The 16848-nt window shown below is 37.8% G+C and overlaps 1 protein-coding gene across 3 annotated transcripts in view; it reads left to right on the forward strand.

Moving 5' to 3' along the window:
* Window positions 1–16848, forward strand: part of CRYBG3 (crystallin beta-gamma domain containing 3) — a 91490-nt gene that overhangs the window by 59006 nt on the left and 15636 nt on the right. For 2 of the 3 annotated variants that reach the window (XM_085240024.1, XM_085240030.1), the window contains exons 12-17: window positions 792–918; window positions 6073–6215; window positions 8409–8535; window positions 9542–9574; window positions 13675–13784; window positions 14322–14448. In XM_085240024.1, coding sequence (XP_085096150.1) covers window positions 792–918; window positions 6073–6215; window positions 8409–8535; window positions 9542–9574; window positions 13675–13784; window positions 14322–14448 — 667 coding nt within the window. The remainder of the gene's footprint in view (window positions 1–791; window positions 919–6072; window positions 6216–8408; window positions 8536–9541; window positions 9575–13674; window positions 13785–14321; window positions 14449–16848) is intronic. The other variant, XM_085240038.1, reaches the window with a different exon arrangement.

Genomic DNA, 16848 nt, shown 5'->3' on the forward strand with positions numbered 1-16848 from the left:
TGAGAATTCACCCTTATTTTCTCCTTTGAGGTCTTGGATTGATTATCTTTTGCCTTTCTTCTCGCTTCCTCTCGCTCTCTCACGCTCTCATGAAAAGGGCCAGATGCTTAGGTGAACCTCTCAAGAGATGGACAGCTCCAGCTGTTCTAGAAAGCTACTGAACCACACGTTCTTACTTTAGCCTCTCTTAAGTCCCAACAATTTAAGGCTGTTTGGAAGCATAAAAGATGGTTGCTTCTGCCACAGTTGCTTCTATCAATAAAATAGTTTTCAGAAGCTTCATTTTTTTTCTTAAGGGGTTTCAATGTTAATATATGTGTAAAGATGTAACATAATGTAAATGTAAAGATATAATAAAATGTATTTAATACACAGGCTGTCATCCGAATCTCACAAGCATTACATTCAAAAAAAACTTAATTGTGAATACACAAATAATCTATTCAAATACTCTATGTATTAACTGTCTTGGAAGCCTCAAATTATTAAGAGTCATCCTCTGCCTGGTGCAGTGATATTTATTTTTAATATTGTGGTAACTTAAACAGATGAATTAATGTAAACCAAATGGTACTGTGAAAAGCTATCCCTGCCTGACAAATTTTATTGCCAACGAAATTTGTACAGCAGTTCTAAATACATAAAAGGGCATTTTAATAAAATAAATGTTTGCAAGAAAGAAATAAGGAAGGGGAAGCATTTTTTCAAACTTACAAAAATGGTGTGAAAATGCCTCATTTTAATCAAGACTTTTAGTTATTTCTCTTTCTTTTGTTGTGTGATTGTTTTAGATGGGTTGCCTATGACAAAGAACGTTACAAAGGCCATCAGTACTTGCTCGAGGAGGGAGATTATGAGGACACACACACATGGGGAGGAACTGGCAGTGTTCTCCTGTCTTTCCGATTCCTTCAGGCTGTAAGTACTTTTGTGAATTTCACACAAATTATACACAGTTCTATACATAAAGAGGGAGGTTATTTTTCATTTACGATACAGCTGTTGTGTGTTTGGTCATTCCAAGTCATGCCCAACTTTACTGTCAGTCTTATCCCAGTTGCTGAAATTTAGACTGTATACATTGTATAGCAGAAGCAACTTCTAGTAGTCCTTTTAAAGCTCATGCAAGGAATCCACTACAATCTACTGCAAGATTTTTCCAAGGTGTAGGGGGCAGAGTGCGAGGCCAGACTCCTTTTCAGCAGTGTGTGGAGACAAGACAAGGGGAAATGGCCAGAAACTGAAGCATAGGAAGTTCCGCACAAATGTGCACAAGAGCTTCTTTATGGTGAGGGTGACGGAGCACTGGAACAGGCTGCCCAGAGGTTGTGGAGTCTCCTTCTCGGGAGATATTCAAGACCCGCCTGAACACCTACTTGTGTGACCTGGTGTAGGGAATCTGCTTGGGCAGGGAGGTTGGTCTTGATGATCTCTGGAGGTCCCTTCCAATCCCTACGATTCTGCACTTCAAGCCATTCAAATGTCTTGGATGCTTTTCTTAAAGCAGTTTTTTTTTTTAAAGTTTAACATCATTAAGTGTACAGTGTAGTTGTTTATTAATACCAAAAAATGATTGTTCAACACAGCAGCTGTTGAAAGCCTTAAAACAGTGTTACCTTCTGTCTCTGTAATTTTTGTGCCAGAAAATTTTGGCAATATGAATAATCATGGTGGTAAGATCTCTTCTGCCAAAATATGTCGAGTGGGGCAACAATGACATACTAAAAACTCTGGGTCCGTGAGAGCTCTTGCTCTTTAAATGCAGCTGCAAAGAGTTGCTTCTTTTGAGAACTGGATTGTTCACTCTGAGATTATCCAGTCTTTCTGGTGTGATGTGATGTTCCTGAACCATGAGTTTTGTGAAGATTGAGGACAGGCATTTAAAGTAATGTCACTGCCTCAACATTCATTATTATTTTGCAGCAGAAGTGGGGGTGGAGTTAGTGGGGGCCAAAAGCAGCTGTGCTTAAATTCACAAATGCAGGATTAATTTTTATGAAATTCAATTAATTCTAAGAAGTCAATGAATTCAAGAAAAATGTTCTCCTCTGAATAATTTATTTTTCAAATTTGGCAGGAATTTACTTCTAACTGCTTTGAATGGGCGTAATCCTATTCAGCTAATGACTGATCTTAGTTTTTCTTACATTTCAAGCTATGTATAATATATTTGAGTAACTTAAATTAATATTTTTAAATCTTCTGTTGAGCAAATCGCATATGTACTGATTTAAAATTGTGCACATGTTTAGCATGTTCTGTGTTTATGCATGTATATGCAACTGTATGTGCCACAATCGTATGTAGTATGTAGTTTTAACAAGAGGAACTGCCAAATTCTGCATCTGGCAAAGGAAGACTTCGGATCTCTGGGTGCGGGTTTGGCTGCCACAATGTAAGAAGGACAAAAAACTGTTAGTAGGATCCAAAAGAGGGCTAAAAAGTTGTTCAACAATCTGGAGAGCATGGCATAATAGGAGTAGTGGAGGTCCCCTGGGTTGCCCAGATCAGAGGAGCTGAGGGGAAGCCTCATGGCAGCTGCAGCCCCTCACGAGGGGAGCAGAGGGGCAACGCTGAGCTCTGCTCTCCTGACAGTGACAGGGCCTGAGGGAAAAGCATGGAGCTGTGTCAGGGAAGGGACAGCTGGGGGTTAAGGACGGGTGCTGCACCAGAGGATGGTGGGCATGGAGCGGGCTGCCCAGAGCAGTGGGCATGGCCCCAAGTATCAGAGTTCAGGGGGTGTTTGGACACTGCTGTCAGGCATAGGGTTTGAATTTTTGGTGATCCTGTGTGGGCCCAAAAGTTGGAATTGATGATCATCGTAGGTTCTTTCCATCTCAGAATTTTCAGTAATTGTGTGATTTTAATTTGATTCAGGCCTACAGTAGGCAAGATACTCAAGTCCTTAGCATTTTTAAAATGTGTCATTCATATTCAACTATCAACATATATTATTCAAATTGATATGTAAATGTATATCAATGTATACTTCTGCTATTAAAACTTTTCCTCATAATGTAAAGAGATAAGCTAGTTTGTGTCTGGAATCAATAAAATGACTGATGGCAGTGGCGTTTTGTTAGGCTTGACTAACAGATTGACTGCCACGCTCTGATGCACAATACGTAGGTCAGTGTTAAGGCATGCCATATGCTCCCTTTGTGACTTTCTATGTGATTTAAGGTCAGAAGCTTAAAAACATTTTAGTGCCAAACTCTTGTTTTCAATAGGACTAGGGCAAAAATGCAAAACCAGCTGTCTGTGCATCAAACCCCTTGCTAAAGGGGGAGGCCCTTGCTAAATAGGGAGCATACCAGCTTGTTGCCATCATGTCACCAATGCTGTGAGGAAGAATACAGTAATGGCTGTAATAGTCTCAGACTAAATAGGATTATTCCCAGATACCAAATTCTTTATTCCTCTTCCCTGAAAATTCTTTTTTAGTCAGGTGGATTCAAGAGTTTCTGCAGAAGATGAAGGAATTGGTGAAATGTAGCTTATTGAGTTATTTATGGTCAGCTTGTACAGGGAGAAGGGGAGACTGACCCCTGCTCCTTCAGATACTCACCAGTGCCACTTCTAGCTGTACTGGTCCCTGCATAATATTTTAACTCAGACATGACACCAGATGACCTTGACATTGTTGACATTTTAAGGCCAGCCCAAGCCTGAAAACAATTTAGCCTGGCTTGCACAGCACAATCCCAAGCTAATAAGCCCTGCTTACCTGAGTCAGCTCCAGGCAGAGTCCGATCAAACATCTCTGAGCAGGAAGCATGGAGCAGGAGCACGTAAGTGACTCTGTAGAACTGGACTGAGTGCAGTATGCCTCATTAGCCTGTGTCAGTGCCGAATGTCAAATGTGGCTGTGCAAAGCTCTTCAAGTGTTTCACTGCCACTATGCTCACCATGGTGGGTTCACTGAGAGCTTATTAGCACCAGGAATATTCAAGCCATGTTTCTTCACACACAACAGCTATTGCAGTGGAGCTGAGGCATGAGTTTTATCTCCTGAGAAATCAGAAAGTTTTCTTCATCACTCACAAAGCAGAGATTGTGAATGTAACCCCACTTCATTCACTGTTAAAGACACGCATGCATGTAGTATGCTGCAAGATATTTCAGGTTTTGTCCATCTGAAATATTTCTGCTACAAACTGCTACAGGCTCTCATGTACGGATTCAGAGAGTATTTCGAAAGAGAGAAAGGTCATGTAGAGTTTTATTTTCCAGCATGTTGGCAGCTCTGTTATCAGCAGCTACGTTGGACTCACAAGAGTCAAATGCTGCCTCCCTCCTGCGGGAGGGCAGCAGCTTGTACTTTGTGCTGATTTGGGGGACTGGTCATGTTTGCTGTTTTCTGCAGTCAAATGAGAAGAATCTGTGAAGCTGGAGATTGTTCGTGTTTGTCATGATCAGGGAAAGACCAATTTCTGAATCTCTTATAGTGCAGCAGAGTACTTTCCCACTGATGTTTTCAGATTTAAAATTGGCCTTGTCTTCAAAGTTCATTTTTAAGTATTTCATATTGTTTACTATACAAGAAACTGCAGTGAAAATTCTAAGGAAAAAGTCATGACTGTATTTAAAACATGTTTTGAATTAAAATTTTGGATATATTTTCAGTATTTAAAATTTAAAGAAATTAAGTGCAGATTTGAACTCAGTGGCTTTTCAGGAACTCATAAAAAATTCTTGCTTTGGGGCTGTTAAGTTAGCTGTTTCTCATTGTCACTAAAACTGCACTAATATTTTTTCTTTTTTCTATGTAGTAGTCTGAAACTGCAGTTGATTATTTTATCAGACGTTGTACTTGAATTTCTAGTGCATACTTGAAGTAGTTGCAACTTCTTCAATAAGTGGAAGAAATAGATGGTCAAGATAGTAGGAAAGCCAGTTTTACTACAGAATTTGCTGCATCACTTTTTAATATCCTGTAAACAATGTAGAGCTTCACACATTGAATGTTCTAAAATTGGTTTTGATTATGACTGAATCCTGTGTACAAGGATGGTCTTTAAAGAGCCTCTTCCATCTGACTGCGTGCTTGGTCTGGCCTTAATTTTTAAGTGCTTTTTTTGATTCTTGTAAGGCTAGTTTTCTCAGTGTAGCCTTCAGCATAGTGATCTGAGGACTGTAGCTTAATTGCTACATTAAAAAGTATTTAATGTAATAATTCCTGTCTGATGTCTTCGTATATTTGTGAATCTGTTGGCTACTGTTTTTGCTTAACAGTTTGCAAAACGTTCTAATTTGTGACTCATTACAACATTCAGAATATTTCAGAAACACTGAAATTGAATTGAGTTTATGCTTTGGATAAAAGTTTAAAGAAGGAAAGTGAATGGTTTGTTGTTTTCCATGTTTCCAAACAGTGACTGAATTGTGTTCTTAAAATTGCTAAGTATTTAAAAGGTTGGATATTTGAAGCTCAATTTTAATTAAAAGTCGTCCAAGTAATCTGGCTAAGCAAAGCAATGTCACAGAGCTATATAAGGCAGGATACAACAGTACAGTCTGAGATTTGTTTTATTGCTGTAGCGTGTGTTCAGTCAGACAGTACACATCTCCAAAAGCTACAAACCCTTTTTGCTGAAAAAATGATCTACGACTGCCCAGGTCTTCCTTTTACTCTTTACCCTTGATTATTGCCTTATCCCTGGGAAGGGAAAAGGTAGGAAAACTTGATTTGAAAGTCTGTAGTCATGGCAGTGCTTGGAGTAGTCGTTTGTGAAGCTGTTGAAAGATAAATGCTCACTCTCACCATTCTCATTCACAAGCAGGCAGTTTTGCACTCTGTCTTTCTCATAAAGAGAAGGGTGGTACTCAAGAGGCAGCAGGTTTTTCCTCTCTATGGAGGAAACAAATGAAGAACATGGAAGATTGACAGGCATCCAGCTAGGTTCTTCAATGCCAGAGTCTCCCTTAAAGATATTCACAAGGGACCTAAGCCTTTTCATTGTTTTATAAAGGACTGTCCTTCAGTGTGCAGCTCTTGGACAAAATGTTTTATGTAGTGAAGTAGCACTGAGCTGTGGCATCGTATCCTCTAACTCATATGCTGCCTCTTAGGATTTCATAGAGTCGTCAGTGGCACTTTTTCAATCCGATGATGAAGACGGGAAAGCACTGGACATCATCAATGAAGAAATTCCTGATTTGGAACAGACTGGATTTGGCCCAGAAACAGGGTCGATTCTTGTGAAAAGTGGAGTGTAAGTCTAGTGAAATACATGAGTGGAAGTATTATGTACTTTTTTATCCAGCTGTTTTCAGATAGTATTTGGACAGGAGGTACTTTACATGGAACTAGTGGTAAATGGTTGGAGGACAACACTGTTTATTTCTGTTTCCTTGATAAATGAAAAAAATATCTTAATGCTTTCTCTAGAACTCATGCCTACACCTTGATTTGGATCTGTGCGCTCTAGTTAGTACAGAATATTTGTCAGGTCCCTCCAGAAATCACATAGACTGTAGTTTCATAATACAGGAGCTTTGGTAGTAATGTAGAGTGTTGTGGTTCAGAAGTGAGATTTTAGGTATGTTAAGAACCGGAATACCTTGTAGGGACAAATGGAGCCTATACAGAAAGGATGTGCTGTGCCTTAATCGTAATAAAGTCCGGCCGTGGACACTGAAAATTGAAACCCTCTTTAGAGAAAGATTTAAACTAAAAGCTAGGGGCTAAAGCAAAAGCTGTTGAAGAGTACATGGTCCAAACTGATTAAATCCACGCGATGGACTTCATTGATGTTCCATATGCTTATGTGAAGTCCAGGAGGAAAGTAAACAGTAAAACTGCAATAAATAAGGAAGGTAAATAAGTTGGCAGGCATATGCAGTTTTAAGTGATGAAGCAAGGACAGAACTTACAAGTGCTTCTACACCAATGCCAGAAGCATAAAAACTAGTACTGAGGGAACTGGAATACTTGGCATCAAATGACAGCTCTGATATAGCAAACCACAGAGGTTGGGATGAAAGATAAACTGAGCAGTGTTGCAAGCCTACCAACTACTGGCCAGCGTGCATACCTCATGGTTGGAAACAGCCCATTGTGTACAGGTCTGATGTATTGCCAACATAACTTCATCTCAAAAAATGGCTTAAAAGGCGTTCCCTGGGACCTATACATTAATGGATCTGCCTTCTGTCTACAGTAAAATGGCAAAATCTATAAGATCATGAAATGCATGGTTAATCACAGTCTGAAGGGAAGGAGTGAACTTAGTGACTAGGTCACTATGGCTTCTGTGAATGGAATTGCTGCCTCACTAAATCTCTGGTATTCTGTGAGATAGTTGGTATGCACATGAATTAAAGACAGTCCTGTGGACACAGTACTATAAAAATAATAATAGTAAAAGCCTTTGACAGAGTGATGCATAGTTTATTGAAGAAATAAGGCTGCATGGAATTGGAAGAAAAGTTCTGTTAGGAACTGAAAGCTGGCTTGTGTAGGAAGTGAAGAGTCTTAATAGAGAAGAATCGTCAGTTTCTCAGGCATTGATGATAAATCTGCTTTTATTCAATCAATATAATTAGTATTTTTATTCAGGAAGACTTAGTAATCTGGGAGCAAACAGTACTCCATATCTACAGATGATACCAACTTCTTTATGGCATGTTAAATAAGCCATGTTAATTATGAGAATCTCCAGTTGGTCCTCATAAAATTGAGCAGCCGAAAAGATGGCAGTTATAAAAAATACATAGTAATACACACAGGGGAAAGTAATCTAAGACGTAATTAAATGGTGCTAAATGTACAAGATGCTAAATGGACTGCAAAAGGAGATGTCCTTTAATATCCCTAATAGTTCTAGAAGAACAGTCCTTGATTCCAGTGGACTAATAAAAGAATGGACCAAGGCAAGTGACCAGGTTAGTAGCATCTCCCTAACTAGCTTCTGCCAACTTAGGTGGCTGACAAAGCATGCTTAGGGCTAGATACACCATTGATAATTTTCTTCTTAGATTACAGCAGGATTAGCAAAGCATGAGAAGTTCAAACAGGCAACCGTGGAAAATTTTTTGCTTTTCCTGTCAAGACTTCTTCATTTATTTCTCTTTCTTCTTATACAATTTTTCTTAATTCCAACTGGAAAAGTTGGAAGAAAGTTCTGTCTTGGGGTGATGGTGAACAAGTTAAGATTGACCTGAAAGAGATTCAAGAAATAATCAATCCAATATCTTTCCTCTTGGCTTCTAAGCAAAGTGTCCAAGTAGTGTTGGTAAAGTAAAAACAGTAAATCAAGCATGTGACACTTAAATGCCTCAAATCAAATTTGACGTTTCACTGTCAGATGAACTTGTCAAGAAAAACTCCAAAGAAAATTGTTGATATTTTTGTCAAACTGTCCGTGAAAAAGTTGTTTTCTCTTTATTTTTCTGCCATACTTCAGGTGGGTTGCTTATCAGCAGAAACATTTCTGTGGAGAACAGTATGTATTGGAGAAAGGAAAATATAAGTGTTTCTTTGACTGGGGAGGATCCAGTAAAATCATTATGTCGATTCGACCTATTAAGTTGGTGAGTTACTAGAGATTGATAAGGGAAAAACTTAAAAGAAAGCAGACTTCTGAGTTCAAAGTCTACGATAGTTTTATAATATGTAGTTCTATAATAATTTTATTATCAATTTGTCTGCTTTATTTGAAACAAGTTAAAGTCTCTTGTAGATGACATACCATAACTCTGTACAGGATAGAGACTGAACCTTGTCTTTCTGAAATAGACACTTTGGATCTCTCTTTCTTTAATGATAAAATTGATGGGGAAACTTAGTAAGAACTTCCCTTTGTCAGGCTGCATTCATGCAACAATAACCTGGCCTGGAAAGACTGCTTTTGCCTGATTGATAAATTCTCGAGCATTTGTGTATCAGTTTTCTAGCCCATATTATGTGGCTGTGGGTTTTGTTTTTTTTTATATTTTCATACTGAAATATTTGTAAGGCATATGGTGAATAAAAACAGAAAATAGTTTTAATCCATTTTTAAATCCAAGATAGTAACTTGACCAAATAGATTATCATCCTAATGGAAAACAAAGGAAATTCTCAGTAATAAGTATATAATAAATGATATTATTGCACTGAAAACTGGAAAGGTACAAACCTTGAGCCTTATTTTGAAGAGCATATTTTGAAGAAACAACTGTCCCAATATTGCTCTGAATTTTGTATTTTTTCAAGAAATATACTTAAATCCAAATAGATTTACATTAATTCTGCTCCATGTTATATGAAGTAATTAATTAGTTACATGAACTAAAGATGCAATTTCTGTGGAGAAAAGGACTGAACAACCAGGCACCTATAATGAGTTTATAAGCATCTGATTGCAGAGGTTGCAAAAAGAGAATTTTGCCAAGAACATGGGAACTATGTGCATCTCTGCTCTTGAATGCTCTTGTAGTTTGCAAATTTCAGGAACTTGACATGCCTTCTTGGAAACTAATTGTAATTCATTTCATTATTATTATTTATTATATTATTCATTTATTCATATGCTTGTATATATATTTATTATTGCAGGAACCACTTGGAACGAATGAGCCTCCACATTTGGTATGTTGACATTGTATAACAGTCTCTAGTACTAAACCACATTTAATAATTAATCAGAGGTAATGCTGAATTTCTCGCTTCATTTCTTCAGATGAATATCTCAGTATTGTCATCTATTGTACATTAAAGAATAACTTGAGGAAGCTGGTAGATGTGTAAAGGCTATGTTTGCCAATGTTCTGCTCTTAGCTTTATTCTAGTTCACACCTTTTAGTATTCTGTCCCTAAAAAATGCAAGCAGTACAGTAGACTTGGGTAAATTTGGATCTTTCTGGCCAAGTAGTTTCCTATTCTTTCCTTTTCCCCCTCTGCCCCCCCCTCGGAAACTTGATATCACATATATTTGTCCTTCTCTTTGCGGCATGCGTTCTTTGCGGCATGTGTTCTTTCCATTATTTTGCATTCTATCTGGTTTGTTGCTATGTTGCCTTATGTATGAGATGAAGAATAATGAAGTATAAACTGCAGAAAATTGAACTGCACGCTTCAAACTTTTAGGTCTATTGAAAGGAAAGCTGGAATTTCGTGATTACAACAAATCCAAGATGTATTTCTTCTGTGACACATTCAAACAGTTACATCTACCTTGCTGATAATTGACTTTAGTTTTAAGAAGCAGTAATTTTGAGGATTTGCACTTCTGGTCTTTATCTTAATTCCATTAGCATACCTTTGGTACGATTTAAGAACTGCTCTAAATGTTTGTGCTTATCACCACCCATAGTCTCTTATCTCCCACAAGGTTCTGCCCCAGCAAGGCTCTCCTCATTTCTGGCATTTGTGATTTTATTTATCCTTTTCTGTCCTGCAGTGGGCTGCTAGCATGGGTGGTGATCTGAGTGGTTATATTGCTTTCTCTGTTACAAGCTTCTAAGCAAGCAAATTTGGAAAACTGTATTTTGGAAAACTTGATATTTTCCAAAAGAAAGAGAATCTAGAGCTCAATGGCTATGTTTCAGAAAACTTAAGTATTTTGTCATCTGGACATAATTTTACTCTTTCTTCCTTGAGTGGCTATCATAGCCATAAGTGTGTGGGAAATGCATACATTGTGTTACTTAGCAGGTTGACCACACCCTTCTTTTTCTGTGTTCTCTTGTTCAACAATTTTTTGATTACCCCAGGACTGCAGGAAATGTTTCTTCTCTGAAGATATAATCGGTGTATTATTTTAGCCTTAAACACTGATTTCCTGCCAGACCTACTCATATGGCAGTTGGAGGCCAAAGATTTGCAAGTTCATTCACTCTAAGGCCTTGGTAAACAATACTAGGTAAAATAACTGGCTCTGATGAATCTGATGGGATCCAGACAACTGAAAATGAGTGTAATATATTTGTCCTTCTTCAGCTCTTCTACTTTTTCAGCATTTCCCTCCCAGAAAAATTATTTCAGTGTTATAGTTTGTTTTTCCAGATCCTTAAGATCAATGCAAACCTTTGAAATTTCAATACATTTTGTTTAGTCTTTTTAATTTTGCAGTGATATATGAAACAATTAAAAAAATCTGTGTGTATGATGTAGGATACTCCGAAAGTAATGCCTCCTATTTATTTTCTACAACAGATACAAAGAGCACAATAACACTGTTTGATAGATCAATTCTCAGCTACAAAACACTGTCTTTTCAGCATGGTCACCACCATTAGCTGTGCATTTTCACCAGGAGTTCACAGGAGCCTGCATGCCACGCTTGTAGAAATCTGCATGACTTTCTGGAACGTGGCTTGTTCCCATTACTGAAACACACCACCAACATTTGCCTCTGACATTGTGGGCCAACATAGTAAAATAGGAGGCATTGCTTCAGAGCAGCCCATATACACACACATACCTGAAATTACTGATCTATATGAGACTGTTTTGCCTGTTCTGTTGTCTAATAAAATTCTTAGTTTTGTTTTTAAAAAATATTATCCTGACTTCTCACAGTCCTGGTTATTATAGGATTCCATCTTAAAAGAAAGAAGAATGTAACTTGTATCATTACAGTCCTTTTAGGAAGGAAAATATTTTCAGTAAGTTTTTGTACGGAAATATTTAATCACTTAGGATGAGTAAAGGGTAGGTTTCAGTTAAATATGAACATTTTTCCATTCAAGGTAAAGAAATGTTTCCATATGTGCGACAGTCTTGTAGTTTGGAAAATGCATGGTGTGTATGAATTGGCAAGTCCTTAAGTATTGTCTTCTATAAGCCACACACCAGTTATTTTGAATGATTCTGTATCCATTCTCTCACCATTAATAAGCGTAGATCTGAGCAAAGCGTACTGTGTTTGCTGTCTAGGAGAGTGTCTTTTTCCATTTTTTTAGTTGCTCTTCAGAAAAACAACTAAAGTTTCTTTAATCTTTTCAGTAACTGCCTTGATCTTCTACTTCTGCCAGGATCACTAACAGAGTACACATGGTGCAAGAATGACTGAAATGGCCACTTCTAAGTGATTCATTTTTTTATTAAAAGGAAACTTTGTTTTGCCCAGCAAGAACAGAGCCTTTTTCATTAGCAGTTGGCTTGCACAGATAATTTAGATAGCAGAGAGAACTGCTGTGATAACTTGTGTGTATTTTCATTATTCTGTCTGTTGATTTTATAGGAAGTGAAACCTGATAAAGTAATGTCAAAACCCAATAAAGCGTCATTAGCTGATGTTTAAGAGTAATAACAAATACAGGTTTTTTTTCATTGATGAATTGATACTTCATCCTAGCTTTCATGAGATGAAGACCATCATTCACTCTTAGACATATTCCATATAAAAGTGAGTTACAGACCCTTTTTTGAAAGTGTTGCATAGCATATGGCCTATGAAAGAAAGATTGTGTATATACTTTTATAAAGTTTTTTTAAGTGCATAGAAAAGAGTACATAATTACAGCTTAAATAGATGCTCTGGAACATAGCATTGCAATTATATTTACAGAAAAATTAATTACACCTTATCCTTCATATTTTAGCTGATGTGTTTTCTCAAAGGCCAGGTTAAGCTTTTCTTGTTCTTTCCAACAGGAAACACATTCATTTCTTTTAAAAATGCAGTATGAGTTTTTCCATAAAATCATTTGCTAATGCTTATGTTTGGCCTGCTCTCTCTGTACTGGCAAGAGCATTTGATTTCTTTTCTTTGGCAGGAAGCTAGGCCAACTTGGGACATGATGGGGAAGTCCTGCTTGCAACAGCCATAGTGTTTTTCTTCCGTTACAAAATATGAGCTGTTCTTTTGATAAAGTAAAATTTTGGATTCTTATCCAGCCTCTCTTTCGGGCTTTAAAGTGAAAATCATCTCCATTATACCATACCAGCCTATGAGCACAGAATTCTAAGTGACTTCACTATAAGTCATAGGCTATATCATACTACTGGGGTTTTTTTTCTCACTTCTTTTTTTCTCCTTTCTTTCTTTTTAACTGCAATGCTTTCTACCTTGTTACTTTTCAGAGTGAATTTAACACATCTTATTGCTGGAATATAGTTAAATGTATCTTGAAGTTCTTCGCCATGACATGCAAAACCATCTCAGCTGAACTTTAAAAGAAGTTAACATAGCTGTGCTACATCTACCAAACTGCACCAGCTTGCCCCCCAGAAGTTCCCCTTTTGAACAAAAAACTACTGGCAGTCACTCAGGGAACAGAATATTTCAAGGCATTTTTTTAACAGTAGCCTTGTATCATTTAGCTAATGCGTTCTCCTCCAGTTTTGAAACCTGGATTACTGAGCTATACCAAAAGTTTGCCACAGTTCAGGAGTATTTCAGGTAGAAAATAATATTCTTCAGTCCTAGCCTTCTCTGTTCTCTGGGCCCTCTTCTGCTGCATTTGAACTTGCACTTGTTACCACTACATTAACACGACTGTAACAGTGATATTAACATCAACTTCCTAGACAGGGTCCAAAGATGATAAAACACACAATCTTTCTAAAAAAGAAAGCAGCTATAGAGATGTAAAAGACTCCTTAACTGAGAATTCATTCTATATATTGTATCTTTGTGAATTGAATGGGTATGTCTCTTAGAGCACAACTATCTCTGCTAACATTAATGGCAATGAGTTTGTTTCCCTTCTAGTCATTGGCTTTGTTTTGTTTTGTTCTTGTAGCTCAAAGCTTTCAGTAATACACATTTCCAAGGAGCATGTATAGATTTCACAGCAGAAGTTTCTGATTTCACATCATTCATACCATGTTCTTTTAAGGTTCTTCGGGGTTGGTAAGTGTTGTTTTACATGCCACCATTTTAAGTAATTAATTTTTTTTTTTCCTAATGCTACTAAATTTCAGATCATCAACATAACACACTGATCATATTCCATCACATCTTAGACTTTTTGTCTTGCAATGTAGCTCAGTAAGCGTTGCCCTGCTGTTGATTTGGGTAGCATGCCTTTTGTTTTGCCTGTGGGAAGGGAAGCTCACAGTTACTGTGACTTTTTTTTCTTTTTTTAACTCTCATTAGAATTTATTCCAGATTTTAAGAGTTCTGTGCAGGAGAGGTATCTGCCTTCCATTAGTGTCTATTGATTCCAGGACTGAAATTTCTATACCACATGATTTGGTTTTTATATTTTGGTTGCTTTGTCACATAGCCATTCAAGTCACTTTAGCTTTATAAAAAGACAAGCTTAACAAGAACAAACAGATTTTTTTTTTTATCCCTTGCTTCCTTAGTAAATACTAACTCTTGAAAAACCTTACTATTAATAAGCAACTTGAGCTGCTAATCTTTTTTGCTACTTTATTCTCGCAGTTGGCTCCTGTATTACCAAGGGGAAATTGATGACAATCATTGTGTGCTGGAAGAAGGCCTCTACATTGATCTCCCTTCCTGTGGCTGCCCAACTGCTGCAGTCAAATCCCTCAAGCCTATTGAATACGTAAGAATTTCATTGAAAAAAATAATGCTTTGGAACTCTTTTATTAGTCAGATGTCTGAAGCAAGTGCGTTAAACAAACTCCCACTCAGGGAAAAGAGTAAAGTTTGGTTTTTTGGATTATGGGATTTTGAGGCTTGGAACAAGTCAGGCTGCGTGCACGCTATCGTGTAGGCACACGCTCTTGGATGCTTGTATGTTCTGGGCTGAAGGTTACTCTTTTTCATAGGAGTTGCATTGTTTGGTGTTCTTCTGACTGGCATTTATGTTACAGCTCAGCAACTTGGTACGTAGCAAAATGTTGCTTTTTGTTGTGCTAAGCATATGGGGTTTCTTACATTAGGCCTACTGCCAAGACTCAGTCTTAAAGTATGCACAAAATTGAAATTACATGGTAGCCTAGACTTGCCATAATACTTTTTAATTTACCATTTTGCAGAAGTGCTAAAACGATTTTTGCCTTCTAATGGCATCTCAAATTCTGAGTCAATGAATCAAGTGATATAATATGCTACACATGGCAGTGTGGGCTGTGTGTGTGACACATCAGATAATTCAATCCAAAGCTCATTTCTGGCCATCCTCTTTCCTAGTGACTCCTGAGATATGGGACAAGTAATTATTACACATGGACATCATCTTTCTATGAATTTCATGTTGATTGTACTACCCAAGCACAGATCTTGAAGTCAGATGACTTATTGTATCAGTAAGGTGAGATTCAAGATCCTCTAGGGCCATGAAATTGGACAGGAATGTTTTGTATTATCCAGTACAAGACAAATACAGTTTTTCTGGATCTTGCTGTAGTCTGGCACACAGAATTCATGCCTCTGGAGTCTCATCATGTCTGTGCTTTTGTCTGATATCTGTGCATGCTCCTATGAAAAAGCATAAAACATAAACTGTCCATAATGGTGTCAGTAAAAGAGAAGCATGTGTTTACTCTGCCCACTCCCTTCTAGTACTGACCAGCTTCTCCTGGAAGTCTTCCTCCTTCCCTGTTCACAGAGGACAAATTCAACCCATGTAGCATGTGTTAGTGTTTACTAACACTGAAACTAGATCATAAAGATTACTCAATTCACACTTTTCTTCAAAGTCCTTTTTTTTCTGTTTGTGAACAGTTTTAAAAGAACACCAAAAGCTATCTGTGGGATGGGAAGGATCTACAGCTCAAGTCTGAGAGCTGATCCTTTTGCAGGTCTAGCTGCGATGAATTCAGTGGAACTATAGCTTTTCATAGAGAGCCTAGTTTTCAGATTGAAGATCTTCCTTGCACGTTAAGCTTTTGTGTTCTGCTCTGCTAAAACAGAATGAAGTTTTGACATGAAATGATAGGTCTCATCCAAATTCCCCAGTTTGGCATAGTAATAAGCTATTGGCAGCCATTGATTACCAAGGGCCAAACTCTGGAAGAAGTGTGTTTGGTAAGCTCTGCATGGGAAACTTATGCACGTCTTCCTGTGCTTTGTATGCGGTTTGCACTTCTGATTCAGTTCCTTTCTTGCAAATAGGAGACCTTGTATTCCTCAAAGCGATGGCATTAATACTGTAAAATGCTGTTGAACCACACCTGCTTTACAAAGAGAAATGCACTCATTGACCCCTAACACACAGTGTGTTAATTACACAGGACAATGTTCAGAGGCATTGTTTAGCACAGACGTGATGTTAAGCACACAGCAGTAAGTTTGGTCAGTGGACAGAAACAGCCGTAGTTCATTCTGTGCATTGTCTGCCATGCACTATTGTTGGTACAGAGCCCTTTTTATTACAAGGTATTTCTGTTAGCTCATTCAAGAGAGCAGCAAATGTGTTCCAAAGTGGAATTGTTGTATAGTGTTATTGAATTCTGCTGAGACATTTGGGAAATACATCTATTGTTCATGTTTAAATACCAGCCCATTTTCAGTCCTAGAGTGTGTATCTATGATTCTATGAACTTGGTAGCTCATGCATATAGGGGAGAATGTGGAACCCTGACATCAAGCACCGAATGTGCGTTCTCTCTTGTTCTCCTTTAAAGCAGAAATATTTGCTGCAAGTATTGCTGTCAGAAGGACTCTCAAACTTAAGGGGAACCATGCATTGCTTCAGTGCATAAGGTTTCTGCATCCCAGATGGTGACTAGAAGTAGAAGCCCATGGCACTGACAGAGGAAGGAAAAAATGCCCTTAGCAGTACAAAGGACTCCTAAGCCTCCTCGTTACTGGTCCTTGAGAGGAGTTACAGATCCGTTGACCGGTCCAGCTATGTATTTTAGAAGTAGATTGTTTCAAATCATTCTTTGGGGTAGGAGGATAAATCTGCTGCATGACACCAGTACTTGGGATCTGGGTATTCTCTTTCCAATGTGCAAATTAACTGTGCGGATACAAAGTAGCTGTGAAACAGAGCAGT

This window comes from Meleagris gallopavo, chromosome 1 (genome assembly GCF_905368555.1).
Source record: "Meleagris gallopavo chromosome 1, MGAL_WU_HG_1.1, whole genome shotgun sequence".
Taxonomy (NCBI): Eukaryota; Metazoa; Chordata; class Aves; order Galliformes; family Phasianidae; genus Meleagris; species Meleagris gallopavo.